The sequence below is a fragment of the Thamnophis sirtalis genome, unplaced genomic scaffold (assembly GCF_051295495.1).
Source record: "Thamnophis sirtalis isolate CommonGarterSnake01/CBP01778 unplaced genomic scaffold, rThaSir2_p1.2 scaffold_2, whole genome shotgun sequence".
Taxonomy (NCBI): domain Eukaryota; kingdom Metazoa; phylum Chordata; class Lepidosauria; order Squamata; family Natricidae; genus Thamnophis; species Thamnophis sirtalis.
In genome coordinates, this window is record NW_028261382.1 from 166,928,245 (window position 1) to 166,945,265 (window position 17,021).

The 17,021-nt window shown below is 38.5% G+C and overlaps 1 protein-coding gene and 1 long non-coding RNA gene across 4 annotated transcripts in view; both read right to left on the minus strand.

The window, feature by feature from the left end:
- CDKAL1 (CDKAL1 threonylcarbamoyladenosine tRNA methylthiotransferase) overlaps positions 1–13,753 on the minus strand; it is a 325,960-nt gene extending 312,207 nt beyond the window's left edge. For 2 of the 3 annotated variants that reach the window (XM_087707390.1, XM_087707388.1), the window contains exons 1-4: positions 13,677–13,753; positions 9,985–10,024; positions 5,956–6,127; positions 2,339–2,451 (exon numbers count right to left, since the gene is read on the minus strand). In XM_087707390.1, the coding sequence (XP_087563516.1) occupies positions 2,339–2,451; positions 5,956–6,122 (280 nt within the window). In that variant the 5' untranslated portion in view covers positions 6,123–6,127; positions 9,985–10,024; positions 13,677–13,753. Of the gene's footprint in view, positions 1–2,338; positions 2,452–5,955; positions 6,128–9,984; positions 10,025–11,635; positions 11,719–13,676 lie in introns of all 3 variants that reach the window. The other variant, XM_087707389.1, reaches the window with a different exon arrangement.
- On the minus strand, positions 3,870–4,933 carry LOC148049257 (uncharacterized). Its single transcript, XR_015695687.1, has 2 exons — positions 4,653–4,933; positions 3,870–4,365 (listed from the first exon to the last, which is right to left on the minus strand). It is a non-coding gene; the product is annotated as an uncharacterized LOC148049257 (long non-coding RNA).
- Positions 13,754–17,021: the final 3,268 nt, after the last annotated feature.

Consider the following 17,021-nt stretch of genomic DNA (forward strand, 5'->3'; position numbering starts at 1 on the left):
TACTGTGTTTGTGGTGCAATCAGAACATTGCGTGCGTTGAAGTTATTTTAACGTAAACCAAAGATGCCTTTTAAAAAACAAGTTTACATCATATTCTTATGCATGCCAGTGCTGTGTGTGAGGTAATTTAAGGTGGTTCTGACAAGTGTCGTCGGCATCTTCATATCTGGTCACATGGGCGGCAAGCCACTCCCACAAAGGAGGCCACACCCACAGAGTAGGTTCGAACAATTTTTGAAACCCACCACTGTATTATACGCTTTATACTTTTTAGTCCTTTTGTGAATTTTTGCATTTGGCTTCTGTTGTATTTGTAAACCTCCAAAAGTATGTCAAATCTCTGGAAAGGTAGGGGACAAATGCATAAGTACATAAATAAACCCATTATTCCACATTGGTGATTTTTTTTTTTAAAAAAATCTCTTCTGATCCGATTGCTAATCAACTCAGGAAGAAAAACCATCAGTTGTTTCTATAAACCGTTTTATAAACCACCTGTTTGCTGTGTTACACAGATAATCCTTGATTTACTATCACAACTAAGCCCAGAATTTCTATTGCTAACCAAGGCAGTTGTTAAGCGAGTTTTGCCCCGTTTTACAACCTTTCTTGCTACACTGCTATTAAGTGAACTTCCCTTTGACTTTATTGTGTAGATAAAAATGTAAGCATGGAGAATCATACTTAGAAATATGTATCTGGACATTAAAATTCAAACAGCTAGAATTTGTCAACAGAAAGTTTAACATTGAATTCATAAATATGCCAAAAGTTAGTTATATGATGTTGATAGTCTATCAATTACTAAATAAACAGAAATCTATTAATTCCATTATTGTAGCCAGAAAATTAAACAAAGACCAAAATAATTAATACCATTATAGCAATAGTTCTTTGAATTACAATTTCAAATGAAAAAATAGATCAAAATCGTAAGTATGGCTTTAAAATAATTAGAAAGCATGACAGATTAATTTCAAAATTGAATAACAGTTAACTCAAAAAGTTAGTTAATACTGCCACCTAGTGTATGTTAAATATACCAATTATACAAACATTATTCACTGTCATTACTTATTCCATTGGTGAGCAGCCATTTTTAAATACAAGCTATAAATTAAACAATTATGTTGTCAAAACACAAATTAAAATCTGCAAAATACCAAACAAGATAAATTTAAAAAAAATATTTTAGATAATGGTTGTAAGTTAAAGAACATAAAGCAAATAATACCTAAATGCAGCATGTAAAGCATTATGTCAAATGTTGGCAATGGTTAGAAATTCAATGATATATGGCAAAAACATTGTAGAAATTATGGGAGGCATTATTTATGCATTACAGTCTCCTTCTGAGAAAGCAAGCTTGCTTTTAACTCTACCCTAATGTCTTCCTGACATCCAATTATTTTTTATTCTGAGCTGTCTGCAAAACAATCTTGATGATCAGCTGTTTGTTAGCAAGATATTTTATTTATTTACTGTAACGCATTTAACCCCTTATTTTTTCTTGGGAGTCCAAGGCTGCTATAAAATTCATGTTTTAAAAGTATTAAATATAAAAATATGAACAGCAATAAAATATTTCAAACCTTTTGAAAATAAATTTAAATAGGAAATTATATATTACGTTTGATCAGTGAATAGATAACGTTTCCCCAAACCTTCCAGTCTATGACATTAAGATTTTCCTTCGTTGCCTAGGCTTGTATTCGCCAATAAGACTTCATTAATATACCTGTAAATTAAGCAAGTCTACTTGATCTGCAATAGCGTAACTTATATAAGCAACTGGAAAGGGGATTTATAAAGGAAACCTCAAAATCTGCCCCACCTGAACTACTAAACATGCCTATTACAGGGCTAGGTTGCTGCCAGCATTACTGCCAGTTTGGTGTGCGCATGCACATTTGCACAAAAATAGGTCTGCCCATGCAGAAAACGTTAAAAAAAGAAAATAAATTTGTGCAATGAAAATTGTTCTGCGCATACGCAGAACCAAAAATCAAGATGGCGCCACCGTATGAGAACTGGTTTGGGAGCGTGGCAGACTTGGGCCGCTGCCACTTCCAGCGACCCAGGGTGCCAAACCGCTATCGGTTCGGCCGAACTAGTCCGAACCAGTAGGAACCCACCTCTGGTCTATTAGCTGACCAATGAAAATAATTCCAGTTACTTAAGGAACTATTTTACTTTATCAATTTATTTTTTAAATAAGCATGGAAAAATCTGTACTCTGAAAATAATATAAATGAGCAAATGCAAAGAAAACAGCATATTTAAATCTCATTTTAAAAATAAAATCTTTGAAAGAAATACAACATGTTCAACTCATTACCTGTTATACCGTATCCATAAGCGGCTAGCTGTCCAGCCATGTATTCGCCATCTGAACTATTATGGGAACATCCCCATGTACGTATCCAAATTTTCTGTATACCGGGAATCACACTGCCAAGTTTAAAGACACAAACATAGTAAATTTCCCCACGATAGAAAAATTTTCTCCAGCAGTGATTACAGATACAGAGGACTCACAAACCCTAAAATACCACACACACACCCTCTGAGAGGGAATGTATTGCAATGCTTAGGCAATATACATACATAAAGTAAAAATATTAATAGCAGGTCTTAATGAAAGACATTTGCTCTTGATTTTGACAAAACGATGACACTACAAAAAAAATAGAAGAAGATGGCTGAAATCAGGGATTTATGCATTTCCTGTTCCATGCAGCATTCTAATATTCTCTGGCTGACCCTAAACATATTTTTTTAATTAAAAGGTTTTTTATTTTTCAAAACAGACACAACACAAAAAATCCTCTTTCTTTACATACTGTAGAAAGTGTATTAGTTGATTACAAAAAATTTCCGTGCGTTTCTTTCACAGTCACCCATGATTCATATTAATTCTAGTATTTTAAATCAAATATATTTGTACATATTACCATCATCCTACCCCCATTTTCGTTTGATTGTAATTGTTTAAACTTCCATCATAAAACATACCAAAACTCAAGGCATAACCACATACTGGCATCACATTGGCTATTTCTAGTATCCCAATAACACTATTCCTTATGGCCTATTCTAGCTAAACATCAATAACATTTAGTAACAAAGGTTTCTAATCTTCCTTTCCAAATCACTGTTTACAATTTACATCCAATTTCCCCATGTTGTACCCATACCTATATATACATTGTTATCATTATCTCTCCTTTATTTGACTATATCCATTATCATAATTTAGTTCTTTTTTACTAATCTTTATATGTAACCAAACCATTTCTGATCTTCCTTTCATAGGTAGCATTCAATATTCAGATCCAATTACTACTTGTTATACCAATACATATGTATACATTATTATCATTTTCAATTGTTTATTTAACCATATCTATCGTCACTAAATTTCACTAAGTCCAACTAGTTTTAGATTAAACACTTTCATCTATCAGCATGTATCTTTCCAGTAACAAAACAGTCTCATGTCTTCTGCCATTTGTGGCATCAGTCCTCTAATCGTCTCCTTAATCAAGTTTGTATGGACTCTTCTTTGCAACTCATTGTTTATTGATTCTCTCATGTAATTGTGATGCCCTTCTTTTTCCTTAATCAACTTGTCTTTAGTTGTCAGTGTTGTTATCAATGGTGTTACTAATAAAATTTCTCCCTTTAAGTCCACAAGTTCTTTTATTTTTTCTTCTTCGGTGTCTTGCCATCTAGGGTAGGGTTCCCATCCATCTAGTTCCCCTTTCCATTTTCCACTTTTTCCATTTCCAGACAGAAACCATTCACCATAGATGTCAGCAGATTTGATTTCTTTGTAGTCATTTTTCTCTTTATTACTCTACCCTCTATTTTCCCCATTTGATAAGCATCTCCATCCTTTTCATCATATTTTTTCTGTTAGGTGCTCTAATTTTTCAAACATTTTCTCAAATGTATTTGATAGTTTCTGTATTGCAAACATTATCTCTTGCAAGATAATTCTTTCTGTTGTTGGAAATAAGCCATTGTTTCCAGCTGTTAAAACACTTCTGCTCTGACTTGGAAGATTTTTACAAGGTTACACCTAGGTTCACTATGAGATCTCTGGTTAAGGATATACTTCAAAGGAACATTTGTAAAAACAAATGGTGCTTTACTTCTTATCACTTTCTATAAACAAACTGTGGGACTTTAAAGTTCCAGACCAGGATAATCAGTAGTGAAAGTAAAAAGATTTTGTTTTCAATATTCAAGTTTCCAGTCTTCAAGTAGCAGTGTTATCTCTCTTTGTTGTTACAATTGTTGCAATTCTCTTTGTTCTTTTTGTATCTTTTAATATTCCAAGTTTTAAAAAAAGTCAAATTCCTACATGAAATAGAGAAGAAAGAGTAAAAGACACATGTAGTGATGAATAAGAAGTTTAGTCCGTAGGTTGTGAAAATAATAGTAAAAATAGTAGAAAACTTGATCCATTCATTTCAAATGGTTTGCATAAATGCCATCCATGAAAATAACGTTTAAAAATTAAGATAACACACTGAACAAAACCATCCAAAGCTTAATTCCGCCGCTTATTTCTTTTATTCTTAGATTTAAATTAGCTTTAAGTTTTTTATAGGCAGGCTCTTTTAAAATGGATAAAAATTCCTGACCAGCTGTAAACACTTTCTCTTCCGCTTCCTTCCATTTTGGAGCCGTCCCTACTTCGTCAGTCTGAGGGCTGAGCTTTTAACGCCAGCTCAGAGACCTTCTCCTGCATCAATCAGGGACTTTGCGATGTCCCTGTGACCAGCAGAACGTAGTCTTCCTGTTCACCATCTCTACGGGACGGTTTAGATCCAATTAGACCACCCAGCGATAAAAGTATTGGCGGCAATCTCGGAGCATCGAGATCGGGCAACTATTTCGTAGCGACATAGGCTCCTCCTCTCCCCTAAACATAATTTTGATAGCATATTAAAAATTAAAAATAATGTGCAATAGTTTGTGAGCTTTGTTAAGTCCCATTTCTTTGATGTTGGCATGTTCTGCATGTCTTTGCAGCTTTGTTTTTATGAATGGTGCCATCAGCAACTAGATGTCCTGTAATCTACTCTTCATAAATATTATTAGTGTTCTGAAATGTCCTCAGCTCTTCCTCAGTAGCATGTGGCCTCTCATCTGACCTGAAGTTCCCATAATCTGATATGATATTGTCAATCATTTTATCTTGTCCGGCCATGTGGTTTTCTTGGTAAAATATAGGAATGATTGCAGTATGAAGTGATGCCTCTGTCATTGTCACTAAACTTCCCCCAGCACCTTTCTGATATAGGTACCTGCTTGCTTTAGTTGGGAAGCTAGCTGATCTTTACATTTTGGGTAACTCTACTTGGAGTATGCACTCCTAGGATACATGGTATTTTTCACTCATCCTTCCCAGGGAACAGAGAACCTACCCCTGCAAAGAGACAGTACAGCAAGACTTGTAGATAAAGATAACTGTTAAGTCTCCATTTTTTTAGTTCTGCTTTTAGTGTCCTGCTGAACAGAATAATCTCTATCACCATTATAACCTTCTATCTAGCTTCAGTCTTTCAGATTCCTTATTCCCACATGTCTTTCATCCCCTGAAAGTTGATCGAAGTTAAAAGCAGAATTATCTATGCTAAACACAGTTCAATCTAACGCAAATTAAAGGTACTGTACTTTGAGGAGGCCCTTGGTGCTCTCCGAGCTTGCTTGTTTTTCTTGCAAATGTTTCATTACCCTAACTAGGTCACATCATCAATGCTAGTGTTGTTACTAGCCCTGATGATGTTACCTAGTTAGGGTAAATGACATGTCTGCAAGCAAGCAAGCAAACTCAGAGAGGACCAAGGACCGCCTCATTACCCGAGCCTCAGATATTCTCCTTTATTTTGTGCTTTGTATGGCAAAATCTTACTTCAAATTATAAGAAAGGTAAATATGTACCTATCTCTAGGGGGAGGATCATCCACTTCCAGGTTCTTTTGTGACTGGCGTTTTCGCACTTTAGGAATAATGTTTTTTCTACTGAACTGACGATCAAAGGGCTTTGGATCTTCTGCCGACACAATATCTTCAATGTCTTCAAGGCAAAGGTCACCAGCAGCAATCATTTTATCTGGGAGATAGAAATATGTGGCAGAAGAGGAAAAGCATAAAACAAGGTTTCTTATCCTTGTAACAATAGCACACAACTATTCACACACACACACATAGACCCCTCCCACAAACTCTGCAAGGATAACAGATCATTTTAAAGAGCAAAGAGCAGCAACCATTTGTAGGTCTCCAGCAAAAGCCGCAATAATGTCACACATACATCACGATATCATTGCCCAAAGGGTACAAATTACGCAATTTGGATCAATTGAACCATAATGCAAATTGCATACAGCACCTAGGGACCTGTCATGTCCCGCCCCTCCTGAAAACCACCTGTTCATTCATGTCAGAAAGTTAAAATAAGAATAAATGAAACCACGGTTTCAGCTAACAAGATCATTCAGGGAAAGCCGAACTAATCTCAAAGTAATAGAAAAAAATCACCCGTACTGAAACTCGGCACCATATTTTAAGAATATGAAGATCTATAGCCTGTTATGTTCTGGACTAGCTAGGACCAATACATTTCAAACCACTGTTTGCTTCTACTATATACCGTGTTTCCCCGAAAATAAGACAGGGTGTTATTTTCTTTTGACCCATAAAATAAGGCCTTATTTTCGGGGAGGTCTTATTATTTTTGTGGTGCAGAAGGCGGTGAGTATGGTCACCTCATGGCTGCTGCTATGTTGCGCACTGGGCCTGCTGCTCTTTTTGCGATGGCCATTAGCATGACAGAAAGGGCACGGTGGCTAGGGTTTCGGGAGCAGCCATCAGGTAAGGGCATGTGGGGTACATCGGGCATGTTCCCCCCTCCCTTCCCTCCCTCCGCCCTTGCCTCCTCACTTCGTGTTGTTTACATGGCAAGCAACTAACCAGAGGAAATGTCTGAGCATATGTTTAAATATTTTTGGGGAAGGCTTATTTTCAGGGGAAGACTTATTTTAGCGCATGCGCTCAAAAGCCTGACTGGGCTTATTATCTGGGGAGGGCTTATTTTCAGGGAAACAGGGTAGCTATCAGCAATAGTTTTACAAATACACAGAGGGTGCTTTTGCCTAACACACTAAAAAAAATAGTGGGCGAGCCACATTTCCTCAGGCAGGGCTTTCTTATTTATCTATCTATCTATCTATCTATCTATCTATCTATCTATCTATCTATCTATCTATCTATCATCTATCTATCTATCTATCTATCTATCTATCATCTATCTATCTATCTATCTATCATCTATCTATCTATCTATCTATCTATCTATCTATCTATCTATCATCTATCTATCTATCTATCTATCTATCTATCTATCTATCTATCTATCTATCATCTATCTATCTATCTATCTATCTATCTATCTATCTATCTATCTACTTACTTACTTACTTATTTATTTATTTATAGGGTTTGTATGCCGCCCACTCTCAAGAGACTCAGGGTGGCTTACAGATAAAAAAGGAAGGAGGAACATACAAAAAATTAAAAAAACAACATTAAAATTCCACAATATTCATAGCTTACAATGGGGCTGGATAAATCAACAGCCCCAGGCCTGCTGGAACAGCCAGGTCTTGGTCGCTTTGCGGAAGGCCGGAAGGGTAGCAAGGGTCCGGATCTCCACGGGAAGATCGTTCCATAGGGCCGGAGCAGCTACAGAGAAGGCCCTCCCCCGGGAAGTCGCCAGCCAACATTGACCGGCAGATGGAATCCGGAGGAGGCCTAGTGTGTGAGATCTTATGGGTCTCTGGGAGGTAAATGGCAGGAGGCGGTCTCTCAGGTAGCCAGGTCCTATACCATGTAGGGCTTTAAAAGTAACGACTTTCTTAGTCCGATGAAAGCATGATAGGAGCCTTGCCGGGTCTGGCCTAGTTAGGAGACTCTCTTTCATGGTATCAGCCCTTCAAGGTTGACCAAACACAACACCAAAGTCACGCCAGACAATACTACAGGAAGTTCTTGACTTACGATCACAATTGAGCCCAGAATTTCTGCTGCTAAGCAAGATAGTTTTGCCCCCATTAACAATTATTTTTTGGCAAAGTTGTTAAGTGAATCACAGTAATTGTTAAGTTAGTAGCTTAACACTTAACAGTTGTCAAGTGAATCTGGCTTCCCCATCGACTCTGCTTGTCGGAAGATCACAAAAAGTGGTCACAAGACCCAGGGACACTGCAACCAAGTGCCAAGCGTACAAATTTTGATCACAGGACCACAGGGCTACGGCAACAGTTGTAAGTGTGAAAACTGTCGTCAGTCACGTTTTTCAGTGCTGAACTTTGAATGATCACTAAATGAATGTTTGTAAGTTGAGGGCTATCTGTACTTTTATTCGAAAATTACAGTAAGAGAAACTTGCAAGTCTGAATGCATTTCCCTTCTTCCTCCCTTTATCTACATGAGAACTAGGGAGGCTCTTGCCTGAGATGCTTTCTCAGCTTACAGTTCTGCCCCAGACTCAGGTTTCTTTTATCTGACCCACTTTCTTGGTAAGCGGCTCTTCTTCCTGTCCCATAAGGTCATTCTTTCTGCCCATTACACATGGTGATCCACCAGAGACATCTAAGAAACCCACTTATACCACAAGAATTTGAAGTTGTGATTTTCAATCTGATCGATTTGGGGGATATGCAAAATATTCTTAATGCACCTCTATCAATTTTTTAGAAAATCATCCCCTCTGGAAGTCCCCAAAACTCAATATTGCCATCACTCTGATGCTCTCTATAGCATTTAAAACAGGCTAAAGTAATTAGAAATTGCCAATGCCTACACTTACTTATATCAAAGTTATTATAAAATTTCATGTATGTATGTATGTATGTATGTATGTATACACACACACACGTATACACAGTATTTAGTAGGGGACACACACACACACACACACACACACACACACACATAATCTAATAGATACCTTTCACCCTGGCTTCGCTGATAAAGGATAAGAGCCTGTGGCCTAATGGCTAAGATGTCTGCCTAGTATGTAATATAGCCCAGGTTCAAATCCCAGTAAGGGTATGGCTAGCTGATGAGAGCTAAATATACTAGTCTCCCTTTATTTATTTATCAGCACAAATACAACAAAAATGTAACAAAAAGGCAACAGTAAAATTATTGGGTTTCTGCCTGGATGGTCTCTTGTGATGAGCCGAAGGACAGAGAATGGAAGTAGTGATCTTCCTCCCATATTTGGGCATACCGGGGGTTGTAAAAAAAAATCTAATAGATACCTTTCACCCTGGCTTCGCTGATAACGGATAAGAGCCTGTGGCCTAATGGCTAAGATGTCTGCCTAGTATGTAATATAGCCCAGGTTCAAATCCCAGTAAGGGTATGGCTAGCTGATGAGAGCTAAATAGCTTGAAATAGATCTATACTAGTCTCCCTTTATTTATTTATCAGCACAAATACAACAAATATATATATATACACATACACACATACACACATACACACATACACACATACATACATACATACATATTTAGTAGGCCACGTGTTGACAAACTCTGATATATATCAATATGTGACCTACTAAATGTTTTGGACTAAATTTCAACAATTCCTGACAATTATACAGGCTGGCTATGAGTCTCAGAACTTGTCATTCAAAAGCTACGGGATTCAGTATTTATAATCCTAGCTGAATGAACAATTGTACTCGCCAACAGGTACTAGATACAGTCACTAGGAGACAGGTGGCATAGAAATGTTAAAATAAAAATAAAAACAGCAGCTGCAAGTAGGAAAATAAATGATACTGTGAATTGCTGTTCAGGACAAGAATCAAATATTGTTTTCCAAATAGCTAAATGACAATCATATCGAAACAAAATACAATATCCCTGATAGTATCTTCTAATAAAACCTTACCTTAATATTGGTGGGTATTGGGATCTTTCAGCATTTTTTCCTGAAAGGAACAGAAAATTGTTAACAGTGATCACCTATATCACCAAAGAGAAATAAACAGAAGCCTCATTTTGATAGTATTGGCAAAGGGAAACGTCTCTGGAGAATGCTTTTCCAAAGCCTTTACAGCCTCCAAAAACTGTGTGAGATCATGGCCCTCTCACACAGCTTCTGGTGGGTCCAGAGGCCATGCAAAGAATGCAGCCCAATCTTGCACAGCCTTTGCAGCTTCTGAAAATTAAGTAAAATGGGGCATGCTTTCAAAAATAGTTCTTGAATGTCGGTGAATACTGGTGCTCCACCCAAAACATTGAGGTGTAGCACCATTGATACATATGGCATAGGTTCACCATCACTGGCCTATTATGTGAATACTTACTTTTAAAAGTATTTTAAATACTTATTCAAAGCACATTTATGTGTCCTGAGAACCTTTTGCTTTTGGGAAATTCAAAATCTCAAATAAATCCAAAACAACTAGTACTTTTTCCTTCAAATTGAGTTATAAGAATTAAAGTTACAAAAAGAAAACTTAGAATAGATTCTGAATAAATGAATATGTGAACAAAATATGTTTTTAAAAACACCTTAAGATAAATATGTGTTCCTAGCCATATTTTAGGTGCAGCTTACTGAAACATTATTCTGTGTCTGGTTTCAGTGTTTCTTGATTTTTTTAGTCAACCAGTGTATTTTGTGAGATAATTTCCCTCTTTTATGATTCTTTCCCCTCAATATAAATATTTAGAACATGTTAGATATTATGTTATTGTCAATGTTTTTATCATATGTACTGTATTGGATTATTTTGAATTTTTTGGAAAGAAACTTTCTTTTTTTAAAATCAATTGGTTTAATAAATGTTTTAAAACTACAAAATAATAATCACACTGCAAGTGGATATGAATAATTGGTATCTTTTTTAACTTTTTATTTTCTATAATGTCTCAGGTTATCTTTAAATACGGCATCAATGCATTCTGAATGTGCACTCTTAGAAACATACATTCATTGTTTGCTTTTACATACAAATATTTTTTCCCACTCATTCATTTCTGATTATCAGTAATTGCTTGGACACATCCCTGCAGTTTTCTTGACACATTTTATCGGAACTGGTTTGGTACTGCTTCCTTCCTGAGAGAAAAATATTGGCCCAAGTCACCCAGCCAGCATTAATTTAAGTATCTTCAGTTATGTCTATTTTAAGATATTTTAAAACAAATCACATCACTGACTACCTCCCCTTTTCACGTTATTACTTTATTTATCTGCTTCTCTAGGATAAGGGAACTGAAATATTTACATTGAATTTTGTGACCTTCAGTTGGCTTAACGAATAGTTTTTAAATGGATTTGTGATTCACTTTCTTACAGTAGTTTATTTATTCATTCATTCATTCATTCATTCATTCACTCTATTTATAAATGAATGAATCAATAGACTCATGGAGGTTTACAAAAGTCAGCGAACCTAATACTTAAAACTTTTACAGTAATTATCAGTAGCTTTTAGACTTTTAAAAGGGATGGAACAAGTCTTAAACCCATATTAAACTTTAGCTCTCATTCAGCATACAACGGCACCAACTAAAAAAATGTTATAACTCACAGCTTGCAACTTGGGCAAAATCCTCTTTACTCTAACTCCTGCATCCCAGTCATACATAGTACAGAAAAGCCACACTCGCATACCTGTCAAAAACACAGGGAAGGAGTGTACACCAATATGCTATGGTGGGTGCATTTTGCACAAACCTGTCACAACCCCACTGTTTATATCATGAGCCTGACATCCATTGACACAACAAATGGAGCCAGTTACATTTTCTGATAAACAGCTTGACTGATTGGTGAAATTGACAAGTTTCTGGGTTTTTGTTGGCCATTTCAGTACAAACTATAGTGACTTGACTAGAATTAGAATCAATGAGAGCAGAAGTGGGGAAAGGCTGAGTCCACCTCTCTGTGTCCACTGGATAATGAAAAGTGAAGGGGGAAAAAGGAAAGGAAAGATATGCAGTACTGTAGGCCAGTGGTCTCCAACCTTGGCAACTTTAAGACCTGTGGACTTCAACTCCACCTTCAACTCCCTTTGCTGGCTGAGGAACTCTGGAAGTTGAAGTCCACAAGTCTTAAAGTTGCCAAGGTGGAGACCACTGCTGTAGGCTACTTCTGCTGCCTGCCAGCTGCTGCAATTTCACAGTTTGAATCTCACCACACTCAAGGTTGACTCAGCCTTCCATCCTTCCGAGGTCAGTAAAATGAGGACCCAGATTTTTTTGGGGGGGGGGCAATAGGGTGACTCTGTAAACCGCTTAGAGAGGGCTGTGAAGCAGTATACAAGTCTATTGCTATGCTGCAGCTACTCTAAATAATCATAATTAAATTTAAAAAATAATCATAATAATCATGACTCGACTCTACTTTCCGTCTTATGGCTGCAATAGAGTGATTGCATGCGAACCGGAGAATTCTGAGAATTGAAATCCACCCAATTTACAAGTTGCTCAGGGTAACAAACACAGATTTAAAGTGATGAGACCCACCTGTCGTAGATAAGGGGGTATTTTAGAAAAAAAATTAATTGCCTTCGCTCCAACATCGATTCCATCCATTTCGATTTTTTTTTTGGTTTTTTTATAAATGTTTATTTTAAACACATAAACACATCAACAAAAACAAACACATGACTTAAAACAACATAGGAACAAAAAGTTCCATCATATATCATACAGCAGTTCCATATCGGTTTCTTTGCAGTTAATGTTTTCCCTTCTATACATTTCTATCTTGCATTCATGGTCTCATTATTCGTTATCCATTTTTATGTACAATTCTATATTTATTTATACTTGGCTATTTATAACCAAATATTGTTTACTTATATTGTGCTTTATATTCTTACTGTCATTTATTCTCTTACCTACAATTATAGGTGTACATTCACATGGTTATTCTTTTTCTTTGCCATTCTTATACTATTGTTATTCCATTTAAAAGGTTATATGGTACAGTTTGGATTGTTTTGTTTACCATCCCTAGCGCCTGTTGTGACACCACCTTATTTTCTCTTTCTTTTCTTTTCTCTCTCCCTTCCTTCTCTACTTCCTTCCTTCCTCCTCTCCTTTTTTCTTCCCTTACCTCTCCCCTACTCTTACCCTCTCTCTTCCCCTTCCTACCCTCTCCATTTCGATTTTCTAATATATCCGATTATATGCCATCAAGTCGTTTGGGATGCCTAGCCCAGTGTTTCTCAACCATGGCAACTTTAAGTCCTGTGGACTTCAACTCCCAGAATCCCCCAGCCAGCATAGCTGGCTGGGGAATTCTGGGAGTTGAAGTCCACAGGACTTAAAAGTCGCTAAGGTTGAGAAACACTGGCCTAGCCACCTCATAAGATTCTCTCCATCTGCTTGGGAGATACGGAATCACCCGCTTCGCCATTGATCGGGTGAGATCCCAGAAAGGGATCCCCCCCTACCCCCAAACAGCAAGAAACCAGCGCATCTCATCCACCGGTGGACCGGACCGAAACCCAACCCAATACCGGGCTAAGGTATTCTCCAGCCCACGGGAGACCAAATCTAGGTCCCCTCCCGGACCGGCGGCGCTCTGACAGCGGCGACAACCCTAATAAGCCAAGCGCTTACCTGGAAGCTCCCTAGCTCCGCTCCGAGCAGCCGCACATGCACTGCGCCATGATGTGGCCACGCCCTTTCGCGCGTCACGGGAAGACGTTACGACGGTACGGCGGAGGGAACAAACTAGGCTCGTTTGTTTTTCCGCTTCGCGAAAGTCAGCCTTCGAAGTCAGGAACGCTTAACTCTTTCCTCGGACATCATCTGCGCGGCATCCCCCAGCACTGTGGAGTCAATGGAAAGGATGGAAAAGGCATCCTCGGGGAGGGGGAAAAACATAAGCTCAGAGCTGAAGAAGCTTCTTGGTTCAGAAGCAAAACGTCTTCAAAGAAAAACCAAAGAGTCCGGGTGCCTCTGGAAAAAGCACCTTTGGGACCTGGATTGACTGAGAATCTCCATCGACATCAAGTCTCTGGGGAAGACTTGATTTTTAGGCTGTATTTATCCCTGAGATGCTGGATTTATCTACAGTATCTGCATATAGCAATAGCAGTTAGACTTATATACCGCTTCATAGGGCTTTCAGCCCTCTCTAAGCGGTTTACAGAGTCAGCATATTGCCCCCAACAACAATCTGGGTCCTCATTTTACCCACCTCGGAAGGATGGAAGGCTGAGTCAACCCTGAGCCAGTGAGATTTGAACAGCCGAACTGCAGAACTGCAGTCAGCTGAAGTAGCCTGCAGTGCTGCATTTAACCACTGCGCCACCTCGGCTCTTGTATGAGAGACAAGATATGTTGGATGAGAGACAATAGAACAATAAAGAGGATTTCAGCCATCGTTTATAAGCTTGGTGTGTGTGACCATGAAGAACGAAGACTTGAAGGTGTTTCTTCAAAAGGCAACTAGACTGATTATTTTTTCCTTGAAAACGGTTCGTTTCTCATTCAAGAAGCTTCTTCGGTTCTTGGATGAACTCAAGAAGCTTCTTGGATGAGAAGTGAAACGTTTTCAAGGAAAAAAATAATAATCCAGTCCAGTTGCCTTTTGAAAACATTTTGGGACAACCCTGACCTGGATTGACTGAGAATCACCATGGACATCAAGTCTCTGGGGAAGAGTTGATTTTTAGGCTGTATTTATCCCTGAGATGCTGGATTTATTTACAGTATCTGTATATGTTGGATGAGAGACAATAGAACAATAAAGAGGATTTCAGCCATCGTTTATAAGCTTGGTGTGTGTGACCACGAAGGACGAAGACCTGAAGGGGTTTCTTCAAAAGGCAACTGGACTGGATTATTATTTTTTTCCTTGAAAACGGTTCGCTTCTCATTCAAGAAGCTTCTTCGGTTCTTGGATGAACTCAAGAAGCTTCTTGGATGAGAAGTGAAACGTTTTCAAGGAGAGGGGGGGAACAGTCTAGTTGTCTTCTGAAAACATTTTGGGACAACCCTGACCTGGATTGACTGAGAATCACCATAGGCATCAAGTCTCTGGGGAAGAGTTGATTTTTAGGCTGTATTTATCCCTGAGATGCTGGATTTATCTACAGTATCTGCGTATGTTGGATGAGAGACAATAGAACAAGAAAGAGGATTTCAGCCATCGTTTATAAGCTTGGTGTGTGTGACCATGAAGAACGAAGACTTGAAGGTGTTTCTTTAAAAGGCAACTGTCAGCTCCTCTCCATTAGTTAATTAGGAAAGAAAGACCATGAGACTCCATGCGTAGAAATCAAATGTACTTTTACTAAGTAATAATGGTTAAAGGCAATGCATAGCGAAGTCTGATTAATTAGGCGCGAAAGCAGTTGATATATAGAATAGCCCATTCCCCACCCCTTGGCATCACAATCCCAGCCCAATCATAAGTCTTCCAAATGTCAGGTGCAAGATAACTTCAAAAGGCATCATGAAGATGGAATGTCAGTGCCGTTAGACCTGGCGGGAAACACCCACGCATGCGCAGTCCGTGAACTCCAGAACCTTCCACCAGCACAATGAGTAACCCTTCCCAAATACCATGCCCTCCCTCCCCGTTTCATGGCAGCTGAAGCGATAGCAAAGCAGAAGCTGACAGCAACTGGACTGATTATTTTTTCCTTGAAAACGGTTCGCTTCTCATTCAAGGAGCTTCTTCGGTTCTTGGATGAACTCAAGAAGCTTCTTGGATGAGAAGTGAAACGTTTTCAAGGAAAAAAATAATAATCCAGTCCAGTTGCCTTTTGAAAACATTTTGGGACAACCCTGACCTGGATTGACTGAGAATCACCATGGACATCAAGTCTCTGGGGAAGAGTTGATTTTTAGGCTGTATTTATCCCTGAGATGCTGGATTTATTTACAGTATCTGTATATGTTGGATGAGAGACAATAGAACAATAAAGAGGATTTCAGCCATCGTTTATAAGCTTGGTGTGTGTGACCACGAAGAACGAAGACCTGAAGGGGTTTCTTCAAAAGGCAACTGGACTGGATTATTATTTTTTTCCTTGAAAACGGTTCGCTTCTCATTCAAGAAGCTTCTTCGGTTCTTGGATGAACTCAAGAAGCTTCTTGGATGAGAAGTGAAACGTTTTCAAGGAGAGGGGGGAAACAGTCTAGTTGTCTTCTGAAAACATTTTGGGACAACCCTGACCTGGATTGACTGAGAATCACCATAGGCATCAAGTCTCTGGGGAAGAGTTGATTTTTAGGCTGTATTTATCCCTGAGATGCTGGATTTATCTACAGTATCTGCGTATGTTGGATGAGAGACAATAGAACAAGAAAGAGGATTTCAGCCATCGTTTATAAGCTTGGTGTGTGTGACCATGAAGAACGAAGACCTGAAGGTGTTTCTTTAAAAGGCAACTGTCAGCTCCTCTCCATTAGTTAATTAGGGAAGAAAGACCATGAGACTCCATGCGTAGAAATCAAATGTACTTTTACTAATTAATAATGGTTAAAGGCAATGCATAGCGAAGTCTGATTAATTAGGCGCGAAAGCAGTTGATATATAGAATAGCCCATTCCCCACCCCTTGGCATCACAATCCCAGCCCAATCATAAGTCTTCCAAATGTCAGGTGCAAGATAACTTCAAAGGGCATCATGAAGATGGAATGTCAGTGCCGTTAGACCTGGCGGGAAACACCCACGCATGCGCAGTCCGAAAGCAGTCGGTGAACTCCAGAACCTTCCACCAGCACAATGAGTAACCCTTCCCAAATACCATGCCCTCCCTCCCCGTTTCATGGCAGCTGAAGCGATAGCAAAGCAGAAGCTGACAGCAACTGGACTGATTATTTTTTCCTTGAAAACGGTTCGCTTCTCATTCAAGGAGCTTCTTCGGTTCTTGGATGAACTCAAGAAGCTTCTTGGATGAGAAGTGAAATGTTTTCAAGGAAAAAAATAATAATCCAGTCCAGTTGCC